Source organism: Epinephelus fuscoguttatus, linkage group LG1 (genome assembly GCF_011397635.1).
Source record: "Epinephelus fuscoguttatus linkage group LG1, E.fuscoguttatus.final_Chr_v1".
Classification (NCBI taxonomy): domain Eukaryota; kingdom Metazoa; phylum Chordata; class Actinopteri; order Perciformes; family Serranidae; genus Epinephelus; species Epinephelus fuscoguttatus.
This window is the reverse complement of record NC_064752.1, coordinates 45,094,715-45,122,351: the sequence shown is the minus strand read 5'-3', so window position 1 is coordinate 45,122,351 and position 27,637 is coordinate 45,094,715. Positions and strand designations below refer to the sequence as shown.

Here is a 27,637-nt window from a genome sequence, read left to right as displayed (position 1 = left end):
GAATTCCACACAATACTGGAATCTGATTGGCTGATAGCAGCATTTCACCAGATGTTCAGTCAATAGGGTAAACCAGTTTAACTGCTGCAAACTGGCCTGACAATATCATTGTGTGTGTCCCTGCGACTACCATGAACTCAGTCTTAGATGGATGAGACACTTAAGGCCATAATTCAGCACAGAATGTGTAATAGGTTTACATGGACAATCTACTCAGCTGGTGGCTGATGATAGGACCTTTAGTTTAGCATATGTGTGTATATATATATATATATATATATATATATATATGTATATTCTGGCCACTAGCAGAACTGTTATTGATATTAATGACATCTTTCCATCATCATTTTCCATCTTTATTGCAGATAGATTACTGTACAGGTCTCACTGAGCACAGGTCAAGCTGCCCCCTTGACCTGCACCTTTAAAAATCACACTCAAAGAGACAATGTACCGACACCTGAAAGAGACTCAAACTGACTACAGAGAGTTACAGAACAGCTGCAAAGAGACACAAAATGACTACAAAGAGATGCAAAGCAACCACAGATATTAAGAATTACTACAAAAAGATGCAAACAACTAAAAACAGACAAAAAAAAAAAACAACAGATGTTAATAATACAGTGACACTCAAAAAGATTACAAACAGACACAAAGCAACTACAGAGAGACCCAAAACTACAGAGGTGTGAAACAACTACGAAAAGACATTATAAAATCATAAAGTCTGTGGGCTCTAGTTTCCTGGCACAGCGCAGGGTGGCACAGGGTGGCGCAGGGTGGCAAACCCCGCACAGAGCTAGTTTCGAGCAGCGCAACCTGAGGCGCGCTCAGTTTGGTAGTTTGGCACGCGTAATGGAAACCCAACCTGATTTGATTAACACAGCTGCAAACTAATGAGTTCACATCCCTCTCAGCCAACCACAAACAGCCACAGCATCAGATAGGGAGTATATATTCAGCATCTGTCATCTTAGAAAAGCCAAAAGAAAAGAAACAGAGTGAGACTGCGAGAGAGTAAGAGAGAGCGCATGAGCGCACGAGAGAAACGTAACATTGATGTACAGTTGTGGTGACCTCCTCCCAGGCTACCTTTGCATCATCAGCCCGTGGAGGTCTGCTTGCAGTTCCGTATATTTGGACACTGCGAGCTTGGACCTCCCAGACCAAAACATCAGTTTCCTCCTGGGAGAAGTTTGGCCGTCTGACGCTGGTGCTCTCTTCTGCCATGGCGAACTGAGTAAACTCTCATTACGCCTTCGTGCGGCGCATTTAAGGGCGAGGAGAGGGGCTCATTTGATTGGTGTGATGTGTGTAAAACCCACTCCACGCCTTCTCTCCTCCCTCTTTCTGACTTGCGCAGGTAGGAGGGACTGAGGTGGGAAAGAGGAGTAGCTGCGCCAGGTGCACGGTGTGCCAAACTTACAAAATCCGCCTGGCCACACCCTGTTGGCAAAGCGCAGGTGCACTGCGCCACCGCCTCGCCCGGTCTGCAAAACTAGAGCCCTGTGTCTTTCTCCTGTGTAGGAGAGGTGGTGGGTCCCTCTGCATATCTGTGCCAAGGGGCTCATTGTCTCATAATCTGTCCATTATTCTTATTAGTTGATTTAAAAAATTTGCCTACCATCCAGTGAGTTTCACTTTTCTCAATGTAGTTCCTGGCACAGATTTTAAGAGCAGTGCTATGACTGAAGTGCCATCGTTATTCCAGTATGATGATCATGGACCAGGGCTGGATTTAACAAACTGATTTATGTTTGGGCTGGAGAAACCAAAACAATGAGCTAGAAGAGCCTAAAATCTTGATAAATAAATTGTGATAATAATAAGATTAATGTTTTGCATTCAGAAAACCATAACTTCTACAATCCCGGCTTTCTTATGAGTCAACTGGGACTGCCACTCACCATGATGGACCACACCCTTCAGGCCGTGGATTATAGGGTCGACAGCAGGATTGTCCTTCCCTCCCACCTGAGGAACACATAGAGATACAGCGATCATCACATGGCATTAATTTTCATATAAAACATCACAGCACACATTCAAGGTTAGGGACATAAAATTGTTTTGTGTATTTATGTAATGCTAATGTGTGAATGTATGTGGGTGCACACACTGCTTATATAATCTGTAATATGTAAATCCCACATGATACGTTCTTGTTGATTTTTTGTTGTTAAAATGAATCATTTCATTTCATGGTAAGGTTAATGACTATCATTTAACTTTATTTATTTTTTATCTTTGTGTTTGTTATATTTCATCCTCTGCTGCTGCAGTGATTCAGTTCCCTGCAGGCATGAAGTGTCCATTAATCTAGGCTTACATGATGCACACGTATACAAGTGTCTGCAAATATGACCGTTTAACTCAAATGACATATGAATGGATAAATACCTGTGGTTAAAAAAGCTTGTTTGGTGACTCATGCTTAGTGCCAATGCCATACATTTGTGCTAAATCACGGGATAGAAAAGGGCAATAAAAGTCACAAAGGTGGAGGGGACAAAGTCAAAAAGCTCAAAGAAAAGGGCGGTAAAACACGTTCAGTTTAATAATGAGGACCAAGCAGCAGCAATCAGCAAGCTCTTGAAGGCGCTCTTAATCTGAACTCAAAGATTGTGTTATGTCATAGTAACACATGCGTTTTCATTGCCTTCATTGTTGTCATGGAGCCAGGAAATCATTAAAGCATAAAAAAAAAAACACACAAGTGCCTTCAAAAACGCCACATATGACCACTCAAAAATGATTCATATGAGATGCATGTGGTTAAAGGCGAGTGTGTGGCAGGATAGACTGCACACAGCTCTCAACTAGCCGCACTGGTAGCTGAAGCTATTGGTGCTAACTCACTAAATGTTAACAATGGAAACAGTACAGACAGGGCTAACGTTGTTCCTTGAGGGGAAACTGGAGGGTGGGTGCTACAATTCTGTGACAATGCTGTCCCCATATCAGCACTAAGTGTCTGCCGTCAGCTAGCCAGTGGGACAGGGACTCACATGCTCTAAAATGCAAGCCTGGATGACACAGCTCAACAGAAAAGCTCACATTACAACACACATAGACGGAGCATGGCTTCATTCTCTGCTAAGGACACCAGTACTCTACTATATCTTTACACAGAAAAAAGTGGTTTGCTGCTTGATTAATGCTCTGAATGTCTCATACAAATTCCTTTAAGTGTCTGCTAAAATGCACAGAAAAGCAACCTGTTTTGTTGAATAGGTATGAGCACGTGTCACTCTGATTCAAGTCGCACTGACTTGTTCTGTAGAAAAAAATGTTTTAGACTACAAAAAGTGGATTTGTTTCACGGACACACGTGCACATTTTTACTTGAGAAAATGTTGTGTTTAAATGCATGTATAACATTTGGTATGGTTAGGTAATGGGCACAAAAACCACTTGGTTATGGTTAGGAAACACTCATAATTTTGCCTAAAACATCCACATTTTGAGGCTGGGAAAGCAAGGACGGGTCAGTGAAAACAAACACCAAGGTTCAGTGGCTCAAACAGCACTGAGAAATGCCAAGCTGTACCGCGTAAAGCACTCAGGCCTTGTAAAAACACCCAAGTTTGGTGCCACAAACAGAAATGTTGCAAGGGGTTACCAAATAATAACCCGTTATTGTTTATTGGTCTCGAACACTGCAGCTTGGCAGCTGACTCCCCTGGGTGTCTTGCAAGCTGCTGTTCTCACACACTGTTTGTTTTCCTATGAAAATTGATGCACCAGAATTCCTACATATCCTATTTAATCATGAGCCAGTAATTTGTGTGTAACCCACGTATTTGAGATTTGCAATGATGTGACCAATGCGCTGATGGGAGTAAAAAGAAAGGGAAGCAGTCCTTAAAGATGGCAAGTTGGGTTGGTGGATGGGACACCAAAAAATTGGACTTTCCCTAAGAGACCAGTGTTCTCAACCGTGTAAACTTTGACTAAACTTTGACTGAATTTTGAGTCATATTTAAGGTACGTCCTCATCATTTCTCTTTTTCTAAACCTAACCTCGGTAACTTCATGTTAAGTACGTGCCACCATTTGTGTGGCACTAATTTGTAGAACATCACATGAACCACTATGTGAGGATGAGATAGTGTTACGCAGTCCACCACCCCTTCACCACCTGATGACAAAATCAGCTCATATACTACGGCACTTTAGAAATGTTGCAATAGAGTCCTAAATATGTGGATGTCCCACAGTTTCCTCCAGCTTAACAGAGACAAAATAGAAATCCTTGTAATTGGTGCTAAGCCGCTGCAGCAGAAAATATGTTCCCATTTAGCCTCTTTCTCACTGAAAAGCACAACACAGGTCAAAAATCAGGGTGTCATTGTTGATTCAGGCCTAACGTTAAGAGCCATGTTGAAAATTTCACAAATAATTGCTCTCTATTTTTTAGAAGAATATATCCAGAGGAACAGGCCTCTTGTTTCAGGCTGAGGCAGAAAAACATACATGCATTTATTTCCTCTTGGTTGGACTATTGCAGTGCTCCCCTCACTAGTCTACCTAAGAGGACTGTGGGCACACAGCTAATCCAAAATGCTGCTTCCAGAATCCTTACTAGAAAGAAACAAACTGGATCACATCACACCTGTTCTCAGATCTGTATATTGGCTCCTCATTAGTTCCAGAATTGATTATGCATTTTTACTCCTTGTCTATAAAACCCAAGCAGCCTTGCTTGCCTTGACTTCTCTGACCTACTTTTCATTATGAACCAATGAATCAGGACTCTTAGGTCCACTGGCCCAGGCCTTCTGCTTGTTCTGAAGGGTCAAAGTGTATCAGATTGTTCTAGTTGTTTGTTTATGCACATGTTTGTTTTACGTGTGTCTAGGTATATGTTGTAGGATACAAACACGTGTTTTTATGTGATGCACAATGAAGGATGAATCTCCCCTGGAATGAAATGCACTATATAAAACTAGAATTACAGCCTCACACTTGCATACCTCTGTGAACCAGTCAAGTTGCAGTTACCCAGAGTCATATGTAACCAATAATTTGAATAGGCTATGGATATTGCTTAAAAAAACCTACATATTCTAAAACATGAATGATCCACACACATCTTCCCCTCCTGCAACACCGAAGATCTATACAATCAGCGCAATCTCAAGGTGGGCACCCAAGATTAGTTCCATCAATTCAGTATCTGACCAAATGTCTCCCCTTCTGTTCCTGAGTTATAACATTGAGTAATGACCAGAAAAGTGTTTTTGCAGAACATTATGATGTCACAGTGAAGTTGACCTTTGATCTTTTGGATATAAAATGTCATCACTCCATCATTTTATTAAACATACATGTGAATTTTGCAATAATTAAAAATGGGTCAGTGACGAGATGAAAATAGATCTTGATAGACAAAATCCATGTTTCATTTTCGTTGATGAGACGAAAATGTTAGTGATAGACTCACACCATTCACACCGGAGCAGCTTCAGCCATTGGTGTGAGTTGTGAGCTTTAATTCAGCAGTAAATAAGCAGCTGTGTGTGTGTGTGTGTGTGTGTGTGTGTGTGTGTGTGTGAGTGTTAATTGGATTTGTGGAGTTTGTTAGATGCAGCGGTGGCCATTTGCAGTTAGCTCTGCTCGTTGGTGCTGAATGGCAGCAGAGCAAACAGCCATCGGCTGCTGCCTGTCTTTACAGCCGATGCCCACAGGATTTCACTCAGAGCCGGACTGTCTCAAGAAGGTTTTTGGGTTGACTGCTTTTTCTTTGATTAAGTTATTTTTCTGCTTCTTAACAGTGAGATGGATAAGTCACAGTTTATAATAAACCTAGGTACACATCCTAGTCATCATAGATTACTTACTTATGGTGTCAATGTTTTTGGGAGCATAAATAGAGAGATGTCGAGCTTTTCAAATGATGATAAGCAAGTGTGTACTTGTAAATCAGCCCTTAAACCTGTCAAAAACTGCTGGAGAAATGACAGTTTGTAAGTGTGTATAAATTATTTGTAGCTGTAGAAAAAATGAATAAATGAAATTTTTTTACAACCTGTCACCTTGATTCTAATTTCTGATACATGAATTAATGTCACAAGATTAGTTTAAAGATAAAAAAACAAACAAACAAAAAACGAAACAAAAACAAACATAAAACTAACTAAAATGTTACGGCTTTTCGTTGACTAAATCATTTTGAATTTTGGTCAACAAAAACTCAACCAAAACTATCAAGGATAAAAATGATTAAAACATGACTAAAACTAATTGGCATTTTTGTCTCAAGACTAAGACTAAATCTACAATAGCTGTCAAAATTAACATCGGGTCACAGTGACCTCGACCCTTGACCTTTGACCACCAATTTTTATCAGTTTCTCCTTGAGTCCACATGGACATTTATGCGAAATTTGAAGACATTCCCTCAGAAGCTGCATACACCTATGACCACAATTACACCAAAAATCCTTATTATCACCATAATAAAGTATTGTTGTACACACTTTAAATGACAAACATACTTCATCAAAATGCAGCATATCTTATACCAGTTACAAAATGTCCAGAGCACTCCATGTTTCTCGTTAGTCATCGATGTAGAGGTGTTATGTCTTAAACAGTGAGAAACAGCTTGGTTGTGTATGATCCAAACTAACCCAAACTACTGCAAAGCCACTGCCAGCATCCATATCCAACATGTTGCATGAACAAATGAGAGACTGCCAAGATTGCTGTCACGTCTCCCTTCCCTCCCTAGACTCTTCTCAACCGCACCTCTCCTGGATTTCAAAGCACAAACTTGTTGGCTACCTGGATTTAACTGATTGTGGAAGCAGCTACATCCTCTCCCAAATTCTAACTGTCCCCGCTGCTCATCTCCAACTTCTGTTTGGCCGTTTGCCCAGGAGAACTGCACTGCTTCTTTTACTGGGTAACGGCTCTTCTTGGACAAGAGCAACATATGTTAACCTAATGTATTATCTCTTTCACAGCAGCTTTAATTTAATCTCCTGTTGGTGGCTTTTTGAAGGTGCTGCCCATTTACTCGTGGTGACTTTGCAGTTCATACATGAGGATATCAGCCTCTTCTTGGGCGGAGGTTTTGTAAGCCTGCTCCAGATTATTCTTGACATCACCAAGAAGTGTATTGTGGCAGCTTTTAAATGTACTACTGGCCTGATTATACTAAATAAAAGCACAGGGCTGGACTCAGCACATTCAGTACCCTATGCAAGAGTCAAGCTAATGTTTGATTTTTTGAATGTCAAAACGAGCACTTGCTAAAAGTGAAATGATCACAGTGGTTTTGGCTATGTGCAATCATCCTGCATGGTAGATTCCTCCAGACCCACACAAGCTGGAGGCTCTGGATGCAAAACAGATGAGTCACCATTTATAAGAAATGGCGCTATACACACAGGTATAATGGTAAATGCCTTGTTCTAACATTTAATCTGTATCTGGATACCTTACCCGAATGATCTGATAACTGGCCTTTGTCATTTGCACATAATCCAATAAGGGTTTTTGTTATCTTAAATCTGCCAACAATGTGATTGAATGCAAAAGTGTAAATTAGGTCATCAGAACTGGCAGGCTTGTAAACAAACATGTTGTATCCCTGGTCAAAGGAAGTGATGGGAGATACTCTCATGAGAAAGCAACAAAGTGCGAGGGGAGAAACAGCAACAGGCATCCAGTAACTTTCTGAATCATTTGAACGTTATGTGATAAATTGTCAGATACATTGGAGAAGCTCACTAGTGCTAGTTAGCTAACCAATGGCAAAGTTACCCTAATAGTTTAGGTTATAGCAGGCCCCTGCAAGTTTTGGCTTTTCTTATTTTTCCTTTGCAGTTAAAGGGCTCCTCTCCACCTCCAGGTGCAGTCTGTCCATCTCCTGGCATCCTGATTGCAATGTTAAGTGCAAATATTAATACAAGGTGGAAATGGAGGTCTTTGTCAGAGGCTGACTGACTGTGACACTGAGGAGCGTTTTGACGCACTGACTCCAAAAAACTTCTAGCCCTAGGAGACTGTATGGCAAATGAGGACTGCATTCCAGGCGGTCCTCCATTGGAAAAGAATTCTCTCTCATGATCTCCCCCTTATGGACAACAGGGGTTTGTGCAGCTGATACAGACGGTAAAACACTAAACAAGAAAGTAACCTGAGGGAAGTAGAAAAAGTTTAACTGTGGCAATGTTAGACACAGTTTCTAACTTAGCCTCACCCACACAAACACACACACACGCACATTGTGTAATCATTTCAAATAGCATAAGAAGTTAATAACTGGAACTGCAATAAAGAGCTTGTTTTTGGTACAAGGCAAGACAGAAAGTGGGTGAGGAAAAAAGTGTGTGTGTAAAGGAAAGAAGATTAAGAGAAATAAAGGCGGCCATGGAGACACAGAGAGAAAATGACATACAGAGAGACAGTGAGGAGGAGAGAAAGAAAGGAGGACAGAGGGAATTAGCGTTTCATTATTAATGTTTGTCTCTGAAAGCCCACAGGCTCGTCCCCTGAGATCCTCAGCCACCGGGCCTCACATCACAATGTCCTACTCTCTCTCTCTCTCTATCTACCCCTTTATCCCTCTTCAAATCCTGCATCTCTCGCTCTTTCTCTTCAGTCCTCCCCACAGCTCCATCTCTCTCCTCTCCAGGGACAGGCCACTGCAGTGACAAATCAGGAAAAAAAGAAACTGTGGTACAATGTGACATGTCCTCATATTTCTCTCCTCCGCCACTTTTCTCTCTCTCATCGCCTGTCCCTTCCTCCCACTGTCATCCATCCAAGATCCCTCACTATGTATTCTCTTTCTCTTGACTTCCTTCACCTCCTTCTGTGTCTTACAGAGAGTCATCTCTCCCCCCCTTGCCTTTGGCAGCACTAACTGCTGATAAATCAATGGCGTAATTGATGTAATGGTTGGACTTCTTTCAAAGAAGACACATTGGAGTGCAGAGTTACTAATTACATCAATGACCAATTCGTCAGTAGGAGGTGGAAGACAGGGAGAAAGGCAGACAAGAAACTCTGGCATTATTTTGCTGTTCTTTACTTGTTAGTTTTGGAACTGGCAAAAGGGGGCCTGGCCTTCATGTCTTTATCAGATCTAGGCAAAAGGATAATATGGACCTCTGATTACTATCAGAGCAAGATGACAGTAGACCAGTCTAATGGTCATTTTATGTATATGTGTATACTATAGGAACTGTGGCCTGAATGATCATTTTTAGTCCTACTTTAATACATACTGAACTTTCTTGAGATTTTTAGATTTAGACAAAGGCATTGTGGGTCTTTTGTGTATTTCTGTAGTGCATACAGGCTAAACGATATTGGACCTTTCAGGTCCGGATTAAAGGACACTGGTCTTCTTGTCATTCTAGACTAAAGGGTTCTGTCATTTCTTGCCATTCGTAAGGCTAATTTATACTCCCTTCATGTATTAAAATAGATGCATTTATTTCAAACGTTGTAAACGTCACTGCCCTCATACTTCCACGCGTCCTTTATGATGGCATAGATACAGCCAATAGATGGCGCGAGAGGGTGGAATCAAAACTTTCACACAACAAAAACTGAGGCCACAGTGGAGGAGATCATAATGTTGTACCTTTAAATGGAGGCAGCATTGTAGATGGTGGAGGTCTGTACAACCATTTAAATACATCCTGACACGAGGACAGGATCAGTCACTTAACTATGTGCTACTGCGCATCATTATATATTACCAATGTGTTTCGTTCTGCTATTAATTAAATTTCTTTGTCGTTTCCTATGGTCATATCTCTATTGAAATATGCGACACTTCCTTCCTCAATGATCTCCGATAGTACTGCTCTGTTTTGTTCCTTTCCGAAAGCTTTCCGGAAACACACAAATATGGATGAGTACAAACATCCATCTAACATCTGACATCTAACATCTATTGTATCTAATGTTGAGCATAAATGAGCCATTAGACCTATCCTACAGGAAACTGGGCCTTCTGGTCATTGTTTGATCTGGAGATTGGGTCACCGATCATTGCTGGGGTTTGCAGTTATTCTTAGAATTACACTATGCTGAAAGTTTCTGAATCTGAAACATAAATGTAAAGTTATGTGTCAAGCAGTAAAGTGAGTTCACTTCAGTTCAATACAGTGATGTCTAGGTAAAAACACAGCTGTTTTTCATGGCAACATCCTAGCAGGAAAAGCAGCTCTGTAAATAAAATGTCTCGGTAACAAAAGACAGCAGCCTTTTGTGGCACTGTTCTGACAAGAAAGGCAATGATGGCTCTGTAAAAAACAAGAAAGGATGGCAAAGGAGATACCCACACACCAATGTAACTGGGCTAGAAAGTCACAAAGAGGTCCACAGGCTGAGATGAATGCAAAACTAGCCTATTTATTTAAGACATATGTGCACAAAAAATGCTTAGAATGCAAAAAATTGATAAAAAAAAAGTGAGTAACAACCACAGCAAAAATTTCTGTCTTTGACTGTGAACAGTGCTTTTAAAAAGGAATGAAATATTTGCTGCTGTTTTTACTCACTCTATCATTTTTTTTGCACTTTGATCACTTTTTTGTGCACAGATGTCTTAAATAAATTTACTGTTTTTGCGTTGATCTCAGCCCGTGGACATGTTTGTGGCTTTCTATTCCAGTTATATTGGTGTGCAGGTATCTTCTCTGCTGTCCTTTCTTGTTTGTCTATTGTACCGACGCACCCAAGACAAACTCTTTTGTTGCCCCATGTAGGCACAGTTTCACAGCAGCCCTAAGACTCTGTAAGAAACAAATGGCACTATCCCGGGTCCACGTCTCTGGTCCGACAGCCCATTGGTCCGACATCCCATTGTTCCGATATGTGATTAGGCTATACTGTATTTGTGTACCATAGAGGATCAGCAAACACAACAAAAGTAGACTACTGGTGGAGATACAATTGTCATAGAGAGAAGAGAGTGAAACACCATAACCTCCTGTAATTAACTCTGGGGTCCGGGTTGTGTGGGGAGCTTTCCGCGGTGCTGAACGGCTCCCGGCGGGCGTATTTCTATCTTGATGGTGCGCCGCGACCGGCTCTGGGTCAGCTGGGAAAGGCTTGAGGCGGAGCAGGCTCACGGCTTATGTGTTTGTCACTTTCTTTATCATTTTAACCCACACCATGATCTTTTCCTGACCCTAACCAAGTGGTTTTTGTGCCTAAACCTAACCAGACCTTAACCACAGGGCATCATGATGATTTCGGAACAACGGGACTTCGGAACAATGGGTTTAATATGGTCGGAACAATGGGCAGTTCCCACTATCCCGGCATAAATGCAGTGGCGGATGGCTAGAGAACAGTTAAAAAGCTAAAAGCCAGACGGTGGTCTGCAGAAGTCCAGAGCTTGGCAGGCATCTTGCCTAGGAGTCACGCCATCCACTGTCCCCTACACTAAATCACTTTAGAATTATTGATATGACATGATGTGATGTGATATGATATGATATGATATGATATGATATGATATGATATGATATGATATGATATACAGTACAGGCCAAAAGTTTGGACACACCTTCTCATTCAATGCGTTTTCTTTATTTTCATGACTATTTACATTGTAGATTCTCACTGAAGGCATCAAAACTATGAATGAACACATGTGGAGTTATGTACTTAACAAAAAAAGGTGAAATAACTGAAAACATGTTTTATATTCTAGTTTCTTCAAAATAGCCACCCTTTGCTCTGATTACTGCTTTGCACACTCTTGGCATTCTCTCCATGAGCTTCAAGAGGTAGTCACCTGAAATGGTTTCCACTTCACAGGTGTGCCTTATCAGGGTTAATTAGTGGAATTTCTTGCTTTATCAATGGGGTTGGGACCATCAGTTGTGTTGTGCAGAAGTCAGGTTAATACACAGCCGACAGCCCTATTGGAGAACTGTTAAAATTCATATTATGGCAAGAACCAATCAGCTAACTAAAGAAAAACGAGTGGCCATCATTACTTTAAGAAATGAAGGTCAGTCAGTCCGGAAAATTGCAAAAACTTTAAATGTGTCCCCAAGTGGAGTCGCAAAAACCATCAAGCGCTACAACGAAACTGGCACACATGAGGACCGACCCAGGAAAGGAAGACCAAGAGTCACCTCTGCTTCTGAGTTCATCCGAGTCACCAGCCTCAGAAATCGCAAGTTAACAGCAGCTCAGATCAGAGACCAGATGAATGCCACACAGAGTTCTAGCAGCAGACCCATCTCTAGAACAACTGTTAAGAGGAGACTGCGCGAATCAGGCCTTCATGGTCAAATAGCTGCTAGGAAACCCCTGCTAGGAGAGGCAACAAGCAGAAGAGATTTGTTTGGGCCAAGAAACACAAGGAATGGACATTAGACCAGTGGAAATCTGTGCTTTGGTCTGATGAGTCCAAATTTGAGATCTTTGGTTCCAACCGTGTCTTTGTGAGACGAGAAAAGGTGAACGATGGATTCCACATGCCTGGTTCCCACTGTGAAGCATGGAGGAGGAGGTGTGATGGTGTGGGGGTGTTTTGCTGGTGACACTGTTGGGGATTTAGTCAAAACTGAAGGCACACTGAACCAGCATGGCTACCACAGCATCCTGCAGCCACATGCCATCCCATCCGGTTTGCGTTTAGTTGGACGATCATTTATTTTTCAACAGGACAATGACCCCAAACACACCTCCAGGCTGTGTAAGGGCTATTTGACCAAGAAGGAGAGTGATGGAGTGCTGCGGCAGATGACCTGGCCTCCACAGTCACCGGACCTGAACCCAATCGAGATGGTTTGGGGTGAGCTGGACCGCAGAGTGAAGGCAAAGGGGCCAACAAGTGCTAAACACCTCTGGGAACTCCTTCAAGACTGTTGGAAAACCATTTCAGGTGACTACCTCTTGAAGCTCATGGAGAGAATGCCAAGAGCGTGCAAAGCAGTAATCAGAGCAAAGGGTGGCTATTTTGAAGAAACTAGAATATAAAACATGTTTTCAGTTATTTCACCTTTTTTTGTTAAGTACATAACTCCACATGTGTTCATTCATAGTTTTGATGCCTTCAGTGAGAATCTACAATGTAAATAGTCATGAAAATAAAGAAAACGCATTGAATGAGAAGGTGTGTCCAAACTTTTGGCCTGTACTGTATGTACAAAAGTAATGTATTCAAGGTTTGCAGAACCTAACAATGCCAACATTTTATTCTGGTGATTGAGCTGAGTCATTAATACAGTGAGTTTAGACTACTCAGTAGTTGAAGACTGCCCTCTGTCATTGCTGGAGTAAATTGAAAGAAGAAGATCTAGGATAACGGGGGCTGTGCCATCTGGTGATTGTTAGAATTAGACTTAAGACTAACACCAATATCTTGTGTGACATCACCAAGTCAACCGGTAAATCATATCGCACTCCCATTAAACAGCATGTGTGTTCACATGAGCAACTTTCATCTGTGACTCTGATAAGCAAGTTGATGACTCGAATATTAATGTGAGAAAGAATTGTTCCTTTGAAAGTTGTTGGTTTTGATAGTTCTACAGATGAAAAGTATATGCAGCTTGACAGAAAATGTAATGTGATGCATTAAATCTGAATGGGATGTAAAACAGTCACGGCTGTTTCTGTCAGTGCATTCACTTTTCATAATGTGCGCCCTGGAGACATCAGGGTTTTGAACCACTTCTCAAGATATGTGTTTCTACAGACACACTATAATGAAACAATGTTGCATTTTGTCTTATTCGACTGGGTTTGTTGGTGTAATCATACCCACACCACACCATTTAACCCAATTGGTGCTCATAGTTTTAGCTACAGTCCTTTGCCTCTTAACACCACTTTCTCCTCTGATTTTCAAGCACATAGGGTTGGACGTCACTACAGGTCATTAAAAACAACCTTTGTTTCTCGCTTAAAGCATGATAAAGCTGCAGACATGGTCATAATTATGATATAGTGCCCTTTCTGTCAAGCATGGCAAAATGATCAGAATATGATCAAAATATAAAGGGATCTTTTTGTTTGGTAAGATGGAGGAGAGCGATGACAGTGGCTGTCGATTCGTCAGTCTGAGCAATGGTGTGTAATAAGTAGGGCAGCGGTCATGCAGGGAAGAGGCGGCCAAGACAAAGCACACTGGGACATTAGCTTTCATCACCTCATCACAGTGAAGAACAAATACTTCATCGATTGAAACATCAGTAATGAAGAAAATTCCTGACAAATTGCTTAAAAAAAAGACTGATGGCAAATGACATGTAATGAATTCTGTTTCGCTGCATAACTGCTGAGGCTAATGTTTCCTCAAGTGGTGTGCACTGTGCTGAATTGGAAGCAGCTCAGTGGTGGTTTAGCAGTGTCGGCATATACTGCCTAATTACCGTCACTGGGGGGTATTGGATTTTGAGCAGAATGAAGTGGTACGAGGTCTCCTATCTTCAAACCAAAGTTTTCATCAAGCTGTTCTTACTCCTGCTGAGCACCTCCACTTTGACACTGCTACCTTTAATGTGAGGAAAAGCCCCCCCGGAATGGAAAACCAATTCAAATGAACCTCAAGGTTGTCTGGGAATGAATAGATCCAGGAGTGAATGTACTGAGAATGTCTTCATACTATCCATCTTTTTATATACATATATATATATATATATATATATACATATATATATGGGTTTCCCTTATGCTTATGAGAGTTTTTCAATGGGTCATAAGTATCCACCTGAAAAAGAACCCTTCAGCTCTGTAACTTACAAAAAAGGTGGAGTTAATTTGAAGCGATGCACCAATTTTGCAAATATGACACTGTTAACAACCTCTGCTCACATACACAATACAGTACGATACAACTGTGCATTTACAAAGAACCACAGGGAAATCTAAGGTATGTGTTAACAAAAAAAAAAAAAAACCTAACATCCGCTACTAATTTTAGCCACTTTGCCAGTACGATGCAATGATGGGGCGCTAGAAAATATCATCAGTCTCTGACCAAGCAGTACTTGAACATCATTCCAAATTAGTCTGCATGGAGTTTGAAAGAGAGACTGAATAAATAAGAGATATAAAAAATTAGTAACCACTGTAACATTTTGACTGGCCACCAATTGTCTGCTACAGAGTCATGTACGCAGCTCTTGTGTTCATTCACAACCATCATCCATTACACATGGTGTCCCGCAGGGATCAGTGCTGGGACCGCTTCTATTCATCATATACATCCTCCCCCTTGGTGACGTCCTCCGTCACTTTGGAATTCATTTTCACTGTTATGCCGATGACACACAACTTTACATCTCCACTCCGCCCCGCACCCCCCCCGCCCCCCTGCTCTCACTGACTGTCATCCAGATGTTAATGGCCTGGAGACAAACAACTTTCTCAAGCTAAATGGAAATAAAAGCGAAGTCCTTCTCGTCGGCACAAGGTCCACACTCTTCAACACTCATCCCCTCAATATTTCCATCGACAGTCACCCGGTCCACATCTCCTCCCAAGTCAAAAGCCTTGGTGTCATATTGGACAGTGTTCTTTCTTTTCCCCCCCACATCAGTAACATGACCCGTACTGCCTTCATGCACTTACGTAACATCTCCAGACTCCATCCATCTCTCACCCAACACAACACCCAGGTCCTGGTCCACACACTTGTCACTTCACGTATCGATTACTGCAACTCAATCCTCACTGGTCTCCCCAACAAACTTCTCCATCGTCTCCAAATCATCCAGAACTCTGCCGCCAGAATCATCACCCGTACCAAATCCACCGACCACATCACCCCCATCCTCATTCAGCTCCACTGGCTACCTGTCCATCAGCGAATCCAATATAAAGTCCTTCTCCTCACATTCAAAGCTCTCCATAACCTGGCCCCCCAATACCTGTCAGACCTTCTCCACCCTTACACCCCCACCCGTGCTCTACGCTCCTCCTCAGCTGCTCTTCTGTCTGTCCCTAATTTCAAACTGACCACTATGGGTGGCAGAGCCTTCAGCTGCTCTGCACCCAGACTCTGGAACTCTCTGCCCCCCCATATCTGTCAGATTGACTCCATTGGACAATTTAAATCACACCTTAAAACCCATCTGTTCAGACTTGCCTATCCGGTTTAATTTTCTGTCATGTATTTTATTTATTTTTAATGTTGTATTATTAGTATTTTTGTATGTTTTTATTGTAAGGTGTCCTTGGGTGCTCAGAAAGGCACCAACAAATAAAATTTATTATTATTATTATTATTATCTTGCCTAGTCTATTACCTTCTTTTATATCCACCTCAGGAATGGCCCAGGGGCATTGGTGGCAGATAATTTGAGTCCTATTGGCGAAGCAACATTTCCCATAGCCAGGTCTTACCAGGCTATGAACACAGTCCTGTGGGTTACAAGGTGGGGTACCAGTACGTCGCCAAATATGCTCAATCAGACTGGGATCTTGGGAATTTGTAGGCCAGGTGGATACCTTGAGCTCTTTGTCAGGTTCCTTGGTTCATTGTTGAGCAGTTTTTGCAGTGGGGAATGGTACATTGTTCTCCTGGGTGGGGGCACTGCTATCTGGGAGTGGCATCACCATGAAAGGGGGTACTTGGTCTGCAATCGTGTTTGGGTGGTATGTGTCAACAGGCATCAGCATGAATGCCAGGACACGATGTTTCCCAATAGAGCATTGCAAGATGACCAATGTTCTCCTCACCAGTCAGTGGTTTTAATGTTTGACTGATTGGTGGAGGGTTTTTGGGGGGCACTTGCCCAAGTGACTGATGCTGTTGCTCTTTTTGAGAGGACAGTCTCTGTTAAACAAAATGAGAAATCCCTGCCCACTCTCACTTTTTGGGTGCAACATAATAAAAACCCAAAGTCTGCACTGTTGTCCCCAGTTGTACAATTCATTGTATCCCACATTCTTTTTGATCATGTGTGTCTTGTGACTCCTGCATGGATAGTGTTGTGAACAATAGAATTGCTTAAGAAAATCACTGCTTCACATGTACCATCACCTTTTTCATGATATCAATCAATGCCATGTGGAATTAGGCTGTTTTGAAATGCGCCTTCAGATTTATTTTCCTCCTTCCTACTCCTTGTCCTTGTCTAAATAAGCTCTTTTGTCAGTAAGCAGCAGAGTGTGTATGACTCACAATGTGGAGTTTAAGTCAAGTCCAAGAAAGCTTTTTCTTTATTCTCTTTGTTCTGTGCCTTACTTCTTCTCCCTCCTCTGCCTCTCTCTCTCTTCTCTGTAATATTAAATGAGGTACAGATGCCCCAAAATCATGTGAGATGAGACACAGTGGGATTTTCATGTTAACTTAAGGAACAAAAAGTAAAAAGTAGAGTGGATGCTCCATGTGATTTGCATCCCAGCTGGGCCTCTATAAAAAAAAAGTGGAGGCATGCAGTGCTGTAAATAAGCAAATAAAAGGGCAATGATAGCTGTTTACAACGGCCATCTATTTCAATCAGAGGCTGTGGTGCAATGCAATGCTGGGTCATAAAAGCGCGATTCAAGCTCAGCCTACATGATGGGCCCAATTTGTCCTGTAACACGAGCGTGATGATTTAATTAATACATGACACAGGAGCAACAATGTAGTTGCTGCAGAAACACACTGATGGAAGGGGAGGGAGAAGATTACATATGAATGGAGGCACAGTCGGGAGGAAAAGAAAACAAGACAGCCCTGACCATGTTGACACAGAATAAAGATGGAATGATAATTGGATTTTAACAATTATATGAAAAAGGCAAGACCCATGCAAGCAGAATTAAATGACTTCCTCCCAAAATTTAAGGCATACTGCTTTGTTCAAACTATTAACAGTTGTAAAAGAGCTGTTTTTTGACTTTGGTTGGACTTCATCACACTGTACAGTATGAGGGTTTCTATTCTTACGTTCAATGAGGGTTTTTCTATTAGTGAAAGCAGACCAGCTTCAACAAGTGTGATCAAGTGTCCCACTGAACATGGCAACGCAACACTTTACACCTTTTTAATGCTCACACATGTAGTATATGGACACTATAATTTTCATCAGTGAACCCAATCTATGATTCTTCTGACTACATGAAGCAAACAACATATATTGATTTTTTTTATCATATCTTAAAATGTGCTCTTTTTTTTGTTTCTCAGCTGATTACAATTGAAACAGGGGGTTCTATCACCACTGTTCTTAAAAACGTTAGTGATCCGACCAAACCATCAGCCGCATGAGTAAATACATACATACATACAAACTGTTTGAGATATTTTTTTGTTTAATTCTAACAACATGCTAAAGTTAAAGTCCCACTGATTGTCACACACCTGAGTGTGTGAAATTTGTTCTCCACATTTGACCCATCTCCTGAGGGAGCGGTGAGCAGCAGCAGTGTTGTGCTCGGGAATTATGTGGTGATCTAACCCCCCAATTCCAACCCCTGATGCTGAGTGCCAAGCAGGGAGGCAATGGGTCCCATTTTTATAGTTTTTGGTATGACCCAGCCAGGGATCGAACCCACGACCTCCCAGTCTCAGGGTGGACACTCTACCGCTAGGCCACTGAGCTAAAAATGAACAGCTTTCTAGAACCGTGGAAAATGCAGGTCACTCTTTGGCAGTATTGTGGTCAACTGGCCAGAAGCATGAAAGGACTGAGCCTGTGTAACCACTTAAAAAGTCCATGTTACAATTTACCCTACGTTAGGAGGTTGTCTGTGCTCCCCTAGACGTGTCGCTGTGATCACTAACACAATGGGATGAGATTGTTTGGGTTAGATTTTACAGTGATGCTCCAAGAAATTATTATCTGTTATTGTTATTATTTGTTAGTTTAAAAATCCAAATTCAACTGTATTTTTGAGTTAGTGTAGCAATAAGAAGACAACTATTTTGTCCCCATATTGTCAGCAGTTAATTTTGCATATGAAACAGTCAAACTGATTTGTATTAAACTAAAAATAATTTCAGATTTAAAGAGGCATTTTAAATTTAACCTTTGTTATATATATATATGGTACTATGGTGGTATTTAACAGCAAATGGCTTTTGTCTCTTCAGTGTCATATTGTCACTTTATCTGTATATGCTTTTACCTATGGCTTTACCAGGCAAGGCGCCAGGATGAAGGGACCAAGGGAGCTGTTAAAAATTGCGAGGGGGCATTTTTCTTCCCCCATTAAAGAAAGCTAATCAACCGTTAACCATGAAACAGCTACGGAAAGGCTAAATAACAGCGTAAAGCTATTGTTTCAAAATCAAATAATACATTTATTATTCAGAGAAGATATTATATGAACTTATAAACAGTTCCATAGAAACGGCTGTTTGCAGCTTGCAGGTCTCTCTCTCCTTCTCTCTTTTTCTCTGACTTCTTCCGTCTTTCTATCGATCCATCGGTTCCAGTACCATAGACAGCGTGGCCCCAACATTGAACTATGCAAATACAAAAGCCTAAATTTATTCTGGCAAAGTGATTCTCTGACATGCCAAACCAGCAGAATTAGTACAAAAGACGGGAACATAGACTGTGGAATAAAAGGCTGAGACATTTAAACTGCAGAGAGAGGTAAGCTGACTACAGACCTGTCCCCTATCAGTACAGGTCAAAAGAGACAGTGATCACTGACTGGAGTTACAATACTAGAGGCTTTGGATTACACATTACACACCACATTTCTTGTGGTTTTATATATTTATATTTATACATCTTTCTCATTACACATACATTTACTGCATTCCTCTTTACATTCAGTTTAGTTATTTTGTGATAACTGTACACTGTATACATATCTAATAACTTCTACACTATTTCACTACACTATTTTATGTCTTACATTTTCATTTTTTTTACTTCCTTTTCTGCATGTTTAATGAGCATTGTTGAAGGGGGCCTGAGATCTAAGATTTTTAATGCCAATGGCTGCTTGTCTGCAATCGTTGTGCATATGACAATAAATAATCTGAAACTTGTATGGATTTTGTTAACCAATTGCTGTTATGCACAGAAAAAAAGATGCCCGTAGAATCTGCAACATAATGTGAAAGATAACTTAAGGAAGAGCCATCATCATCTCTTGGCTGTATATTTGAGCTGCTGTATTCATACCTGAAATTCCCAGACAATAACATGTTTGCTCCTGATGGGGAGAGCCCTGTGTTTAAAGGGTTGAAGGAAGTGATTGGCCATGATGGCACAGTCTCTAACACACCCACCTATAATGTATGATAATGTATTCTTTCTCACCCCATCATGTATGCATGTGTGCCACAGGTGCGCCAGACGAGCCCACCCACAACATTACCAAAAATGTGCTTGGCACGCCCCCGGCACACTGAGCAGGGCACAGTTGACTGCAATCTGTGCTGCGCTGCCGAGTTAACAAAAATAGAGCCCTACTCAGCAGTGTGAAGGTAAACCAGCTTGAAATTTTTGGATAAGAAAAGTGTGTCTGCTGATATCAAAATGCAGTTAAATGTTTGTTTATTGTAAAGGAAAAACAACAACAACAACAACAAAAAGATTATTTTCATCACTTTTTTTTTTTAAAAAAATTCCAATTCTGCCATTTTATTTGGAAAAAGGAAGAAAAAAATGAACCCTTAAGCTTAAATGTCTTAGCTCACACTCACTGAAGTCTTAAGTCTTTACTGTCCCTGAGGAGTGCTGTGTGGGAGGCTGCTGTAGTACAGTAAGCCTATCAGTCCAAAAGAACTTCTCTCTGAACAGGACTCATCAGCGTCAACGCAAGCGGGCTCAGGAGACTGTCCCTCTCTCTCTTTCTCTCTCTCTCACACACACACACACACACACACACACACACACACACACACACACACACAGCAATAGTAGCTCACAAAGTTAAAATGTACAGTTGTTTTTTTCTTACACGACAAAAGCTATTCGAGTGATGAAAATCTGCAACATAGAAACACACTTTATCCACACGCAGTGACAAACTCACATAGATGCTGTGTTTGAACCAACAGAGCATATGATAAAAATGCATCAATGCAAACACCTGATCTACACAGATCCTCTGAGAGGTGTTTGAATATGTTGGTGCTGAGTTTCAATTTGACATGCATCATACAATATGTGCGTTTTCTGTAAAAACAATAAAACTATTGGCCTCCTGTATACACACTCACAGTCACACACAGATAGAGCCTGCCTTCTCAGGTCACCCAAGAAAAACTGAAGCATGTGTGCGGGGTGGGAGAACAAGTGGCATCTGGATGAATAAAGAAAAATGCACTTTTGAGGCTGGCGCCCACACACACTTCTCTTTGCATAGGAACAAACACACAAGCACAACCTGTCGAGATCTATCTGCGAGAGCCAAGTTATTGAGGGCACCGGGTTCAAATCAATCTTTGAGTTGCGAGCTGCAACTGCACAATATCATCACCAGGTTCAGAGGAAATGCGTGCGTACAGCTATATCATAAATCAGAAGGGTGGTGGAGGGAAAGAGAACCAAAAGAACAGATAGAATGTCTCCCATACCAGAGGATAACTGGAGTTATCTGTTAGGGAAAGTAGCACTTTTGGCTTCTTTTCAAAATAAAGCAGACTTTTTCTGCCATTTCTTCCGGCAGCTTTGACGCTCTGTCTACTCATCTCCTCTGTCTCGCTATAACTGCAAATCTTTCCATTCCAATTGCTTACTTATTATTTTGTCAACATATTGTCCTCTAGAGAATTACAGAAGATCCCACTGACCTCTCCTCAGGACAAGAGCTCTCAAAAAAACAAAACAAAACAAAACCTGTAAAAAACTGCGAAAGAAAAAATCTTATTGTTCACATTAATCTCTTGCTTTGGGCTTACTTTATAGTATCCATTTATTAAAATTCTTATCTTTCATCTTCTTGTAATGTAAACATATTTTACTTCCTATCATTTGTTCTGGGATAGATAGAGAAACAGAGAGATGTCTTTATGATTTAGTTGTACAAGTGTGAGCATATGTTTGTCTGCACAAGACATATGAGTCTGAGAGGAGGGGAGTGAAAGAGAGACTACAGACAGACAGAGAGAGAGAGAGAGACTGAAGTGAGAGAGGGAAATATTAACTGGGGGTTAATGATCCGAGTAAAAGCCCACTTAGGTAATCGATGGCCTCAAATGAACTTTTTATTCCTGCCAATTGAGAGTGATAGAGCTGACAATGATCCCAGTCCACCCACAGCTCCACTCAACAGGCCTGAGAGGTCTTTATTGGTGGCTGGACTTTGATCTTGATCTACAGATTTTATGGCTCATACTCACACACCATCACAACATGCAGACACAGAAGTCAGGGTATTTAGCTCCTGGAAAAACCAACTGATAAAATAAAACTGAGAGAGATAACAAGCAGTACACAGTGTGAGGGGAGTACACAACCACACACACTGACCTCTGACCTTAAACCTACTGCAGTCCTCATCTCACTCCAGGCTAAATGTTAACTCTGCTCAAATATTTTTTTTTTTACCTACCAAACTTAGTGTAATAAGTTCAATATGTTTTAGATCCTGAGGTGCAATTTTACATAACTATTATCAAAAGAACTCATCAAGCATAAATTCAAGAAAATTGACTTGCTGAGTGAGTTACTGCATTAGTTTTAATGGATTGAAATAAAATGAATTGGATAATTATTTCTATAAGAAGAAGAAGAAAAAGAAGAAAGAATGAATAAATATTGATTGGGTGAAATTAACGTTAACATCTTTTATCCAGTTTTTCACCCACAGTTCATTGCTCCATTTAAGGTACTAACCTTTGGCCACATTTTTTTTTTTTTTTTTTTTTTTTCTCAGTAACTTAAAAAAGTCGACTTGTTTGCCCAAGTCTCTGATACCTATCTGCTGCCTGCCGCAAAGCGAGGTACAGTGGCACAACTGTTGTCGCTAGTTTCCGACTGACACAATCATTTCCAAGTCCAGCAGCAAATGCACTTCCACTATTTTGTGGCAGCAGGAAGCGAATGTGCCATTGACCAACAAAAACCTGGTCTACAATCAGAATGGCGCGGTATTTTCATGCTATTCAAATGGCACATACGGGCCAGGATGCATTCCGTGTCTTTCACTGTCTGGAAATACGTGAGGTAGCATGGTGGTTGCTTGTCTTGTTCCTACTCTGTGCCAACTTTTAAAGTTGCAGACGCAGACGATTAGACAAATCCCAAATTCAGAGCTGATGTTCTGCCAGGCACTGATGTTCAAGTGTATATTAGGCCTAAAATGTTGTCTGTGGATAGACAGGTGTAAAGCTCTGGGGAGCCCTGCACTAATACAAACAACTTCTTTTCTGTATTTGATATTTATGGCAGAAAAGCAAGCCATTTATCAGCTGTAATTGGTTGTTCCTTGTCACATGACCTGCAGTACGTGTTGCTGTTTTCCAAAAGTTGAACTTTGTTTATCTCAGGGAGCAGCCACTGCTTACTGAAACATAGGTGCTTGGGAGTGCTTGTGTGCCATGACGGCATTGCTTTTGAGCACGCCTTCTCTGCCTCTTTATTGAAAAAAATGGATTTGAGGGTGCAAAAATCATGGCATGTGTATGGGCCAATATTCAGACAGGAGGATCACAACATGTGTACACACACAAAACTGTGCAGGTAGGTGCCTCTTACTGCATTACTCTCAACAGAAAGCTGCTCACTGCTCCAGTTTGCTGAATCCACCATGTAGATAACAGTGTGGCAGGTGCAGACACATCTGGCTTTTAAAGGGAATGGGAGATGTCACTCTGATTGGTTAAATTCATGTTAAGCCCAAAACACACCTATGATCAATTAAGAAACTAAACACAGCGCCTTACTTTGCACCCAGATTATGCACCATTTAACTAGCAAAGTAGAGTTGGACACAACCTAAAAGCACTTTAGACCATGTGCTATAGATCATTTAAATAGAGCCCCCTTATTTTAATAACCATCCCTCAGCCACATTGTTTAATCAATTTTGATCAATGTATTCGTGCTCAGTCAAACCCAGAGAACGTATGAACCAATTACAATTCAAACTTTTGCAGAACAGCTCGTCCCTAAATGGAGGATATTTCATCATTTCTTCCCTCTTCATCAGTCGAGTCTCTGCAGTCCACGTCCATCTGATAGACTTTAGCTAAATGAGGTTTTCAAAAAAGAACATCAAAACACTAAGCCCTGCAGCTGCACTGAGGGTCCACATGGCCTAGATTTCCCTTGTTAGATAATGAGACGGAACTATGAAAGCTCACTCTCTGCGTTTTGTTTAGTTGTCACAAACAACAAATAAACTCTGGCACAATGATAAACAGATAATGACAGAAGTTTAATTTTGGGCTGAACCCTCAAACCATGAACCACGAAATCCAAATCCCACAAACTGGCCACTGCCTCATTTTTTTTTTAAAAATACATGTACACACATACACAAACAGGCTCGGGGAAAAAAGCTGTTCCTACCTGGAAAAACACGGCCATGGCTGCAATGATCCTCTTCTCCCTCAGAGCTGCACTGAGACTGTCAAAGTCATCTGAGTTGTACATGTAGATCTGCATCTGTGAGAGACAGAAACATTGAGTTAGGCTGGGGGACACATTAAAGAGAACAAACCCTCAGTTCAAATTTAATAAACATCTCCCTCAAAATTAACAGCTAAGATTGTTAAGCTACTGATGACGCTGTCTCTCTTGGAATGTCTATCTGTGGCAAAACACGATGACATGTAGTAAGAAAAAAAAGACATACATGTATCAATGAATTCTGTACTTTATGTAGAATGATACTGCAAAATTAAAAAAAACTCCACGCTGCAGTTTTTCTGTGAGATTCTCTCAAAGTAATGTGGGCTAAACAAGCTGGCAACATATGGAATCAACAGCTCTGGGCTTCAAACTGGAAAAATGACTCAGCTGAAAATATGCACTCCACTGCTTAGTCAGTGTTTGGGTAATTGCAAGAATGAAGAAAAACTGCAGTTCATGATTTTATTGCAACTGGTGACGCAGTGGTAAATAGTGGTAAGTAGGAGATGAATGACCTATGACCTCTGACCAGTAGGCACTATGATCCATACAAACTAGGGATTAACCTGAACCCCAATAAGTTAACAGATATGTATTCTACCCAAAGTTGAAAACTGATATTTGGGGGACAAAAAAAATGTGATTGACATGTCTGTGTGTCTGCCATTATGTTTCTTCTGGTCGATTCATAACCCTGTGGATGAGCGCAAGATAAAAACACATTCTGTTTGTAACCCTAACACCACACAGCAGGGAGCGGGCTGAGAGCTGACCGCAAGTGAGGTGTGGGTCAGGGACTTTTAAAACTGCACCCGCAGACTCTTCAAGAGCTGACTTTATGAGACCCAGACAAGGACAGAGATAGAGCTGTTGTGCTCTCAAAGGCGTGTGTCTGTATGAGAGACGGGGACTGAGAGAGGCTGGGGTGTTTCTGTAAGTTATTAGTAACTTACTTGGAATGCTCAACCCAGTGTGCATCATAGCTCCTGGCTATAACTCAGGTAAACTCGGGAGTAGTGAGACAAAAGCCTAGTGTGGCAGCTGGATTTCTTTCAAACCCCTGCAACCTATACATCAAAATATAGCATAAGAGATGTAGTTTTTGGCTATAGTCTGTGTTCTTTCCCCATTTAAAATAACATGGTAGAAATACAAATAAAACTCAAATGCAGCATTGTCAAAATTTAGGACTGTTCCCTTCACTTGAGGGATATATATTCTATATATGTTTGCTGTAATTAGTTTCTATGTACAATGCAAAATAAAATCTTTTGATTTATAAACCTGTATAAATCCTGTATGCTGGGATTTGAAGCCAATTTTCATAGTCGCCAAACAGTGGTACTGCCATTTCCACAGTCCGTCACATGGTACCATTGGGCCCAAAAAGACTTTTCCCATAGATTTACATTGAGAAGAGACATCTATAAAACAGTGGATAAATTTTTTTGACCGTCACAACCCCCTCAAAATGACTCGTTCCGCTCTCAAAATTGAATCAGGTAGTGTGCACTCAGTGCAATGTGGCAACTTAGTTAAAGGCTTCCTAAACTTGAAAAGTTGTTGTCACATACAGCAAACATCTCCTCACGATCCGCTACCTACATGTCCTCTGAATATGCTGTAATAAAGTCCGGTCTCTGTAGGCAGCCCAGGCTCCGCAAATGGCAACAAAAACACTTCACTTCTGTTTACGTTCAACAATGTTATCAAAAACAACGGAGCTAGCTTGCCTTTTAGCCTCATTGTAGCCTGTAGCTCTAACTGCCTCTCTGGGCACCACGTTCATGCTTGCACGAGACAGTGAGACATGGGCACCGTGTTCATGTATGTGTGCTTGCTTTCGCTGGTCTCGTGCTGGCTGGTTGGTGCAGCCTGGACCACAATGTTTTTGTTGCCATTTGCGGAGCCTGGGCTGCCTACAGAGACCGGACTTTTTCACAGTATATTCGGAGGACTTGTAGCTAGCGGATCGTGAGGAGATGATTGCCGTATGTGACAAAAACTTTTCAAGCTTAGGAAGACTCAGAGAGCCTTTAATCTAGAGATAACGTGCAGATTTTTTTCCCCCCCATCCACCGATCAACTAGCTGAGGTCAACCAAGAATTTATTTGGTTGAATACAGCACAACTGATGTCCTATAAATAGAAGGATGCTCTGTGGGATTGAGTCAAAATAAACTACAGTGGGTTAGTTAATGAAGGAACGTGTCTCCCAGTGCAACAGTGTGGCTAACTGATGTGTTTTTAATGCTTTCTGGACAACAATAAGGCTCCGAGGCTCAGAGGCAGAAGATATATTAGGCTTTGATACACACACAATAATCATTAGTGGATACATTTTTTTTTATTATTTTTTTATTTATTCAATTGATTTTGGTCATGGGATTGATTTTTTATTATTACACCCAATTCCCTGATAATCCATTAACCGGACAAACTAATTGGACTACCACACTATGTGAGATTATATAAACACAGCTGTATAAGTAAAAGTGATAGTAAATTGTCAGTACTGTCAATAATACTGTGAAATGGACTTCGATGATGTGTTGTTGCTCAGTGAAAACCAATGAGAACCAACACACACACACACACACACACACACACACACACACACACACACACACACACAGAAAACTGGTCAGTCAGCCAGTATTCCGTTGTCATGGTGATATGGAGGCATGACGCATTTAGGCACACAGCAAATGTTGAAATGAAAAACACATTATTGTGCCTGTGTGTGTGTGCATTTATATAGAAACAGTGTTTATGTGCACATTTGCAGTGTCTAGGAACACCTTCGTATATGCCAAAAGCAATTCTGGGGTCTTTTTCCTTGCCAAGATCAACGCTGCCAATATCACTTGTCTCGCATTTTCTCCAGCTTGCTAATCCGCACATAAAGAGCCCCATGCATCGCTTTTTGATCTACTTGCAAAGTAAACAGTTGTCAAGCAGCCTGATATAGAGTCTGTTTGGTGAATTTATAGCGGAGACAGCTCAACTGGAACAACACATTCTCCCAAATGGGTATTAATTAAAGTCAACGTGGGGGATTGTGCTTGTGAATGTAGCAGTGAGAACAATTAGAATCACTTTAAACACAGCAGTATTTGCCTTTATGATGTTGATGTGTGCGCTCTCACATAGTGAAATGA

At 41.1% G+C, this 27,637-nt stretch overlaps 1 protein-coding gene across 1 annotated transcript in view; it reads right to left on the bottom strand.

Annotated features, from left to right (window-relative positions):
* The window catches only part of ptprga (protein tyrosine phosphatase receptor type Ga), a 607,325-nt gene that overhangs the window by 154,479 nt on the left and 425,209 nt on the right, over window positions 1-27,637 (bottom strand). The window contains exons 5-6 of the mRNA XM_049566435.1: window positions 24,414-24,509; window positions 1,914-1,980 (exon numbers count right to left, since the gene is read on the bottom strand). Coding sequence (XP_049422392.1) covers window positions 1,914-1,980; window positions 24,414-24,509 — 163 coding nt within the window. The remainder of the gene's footprint in view (window positions 1-1,913; window positions 1,981-24,413; window positions 24,510-27,637) is intronic.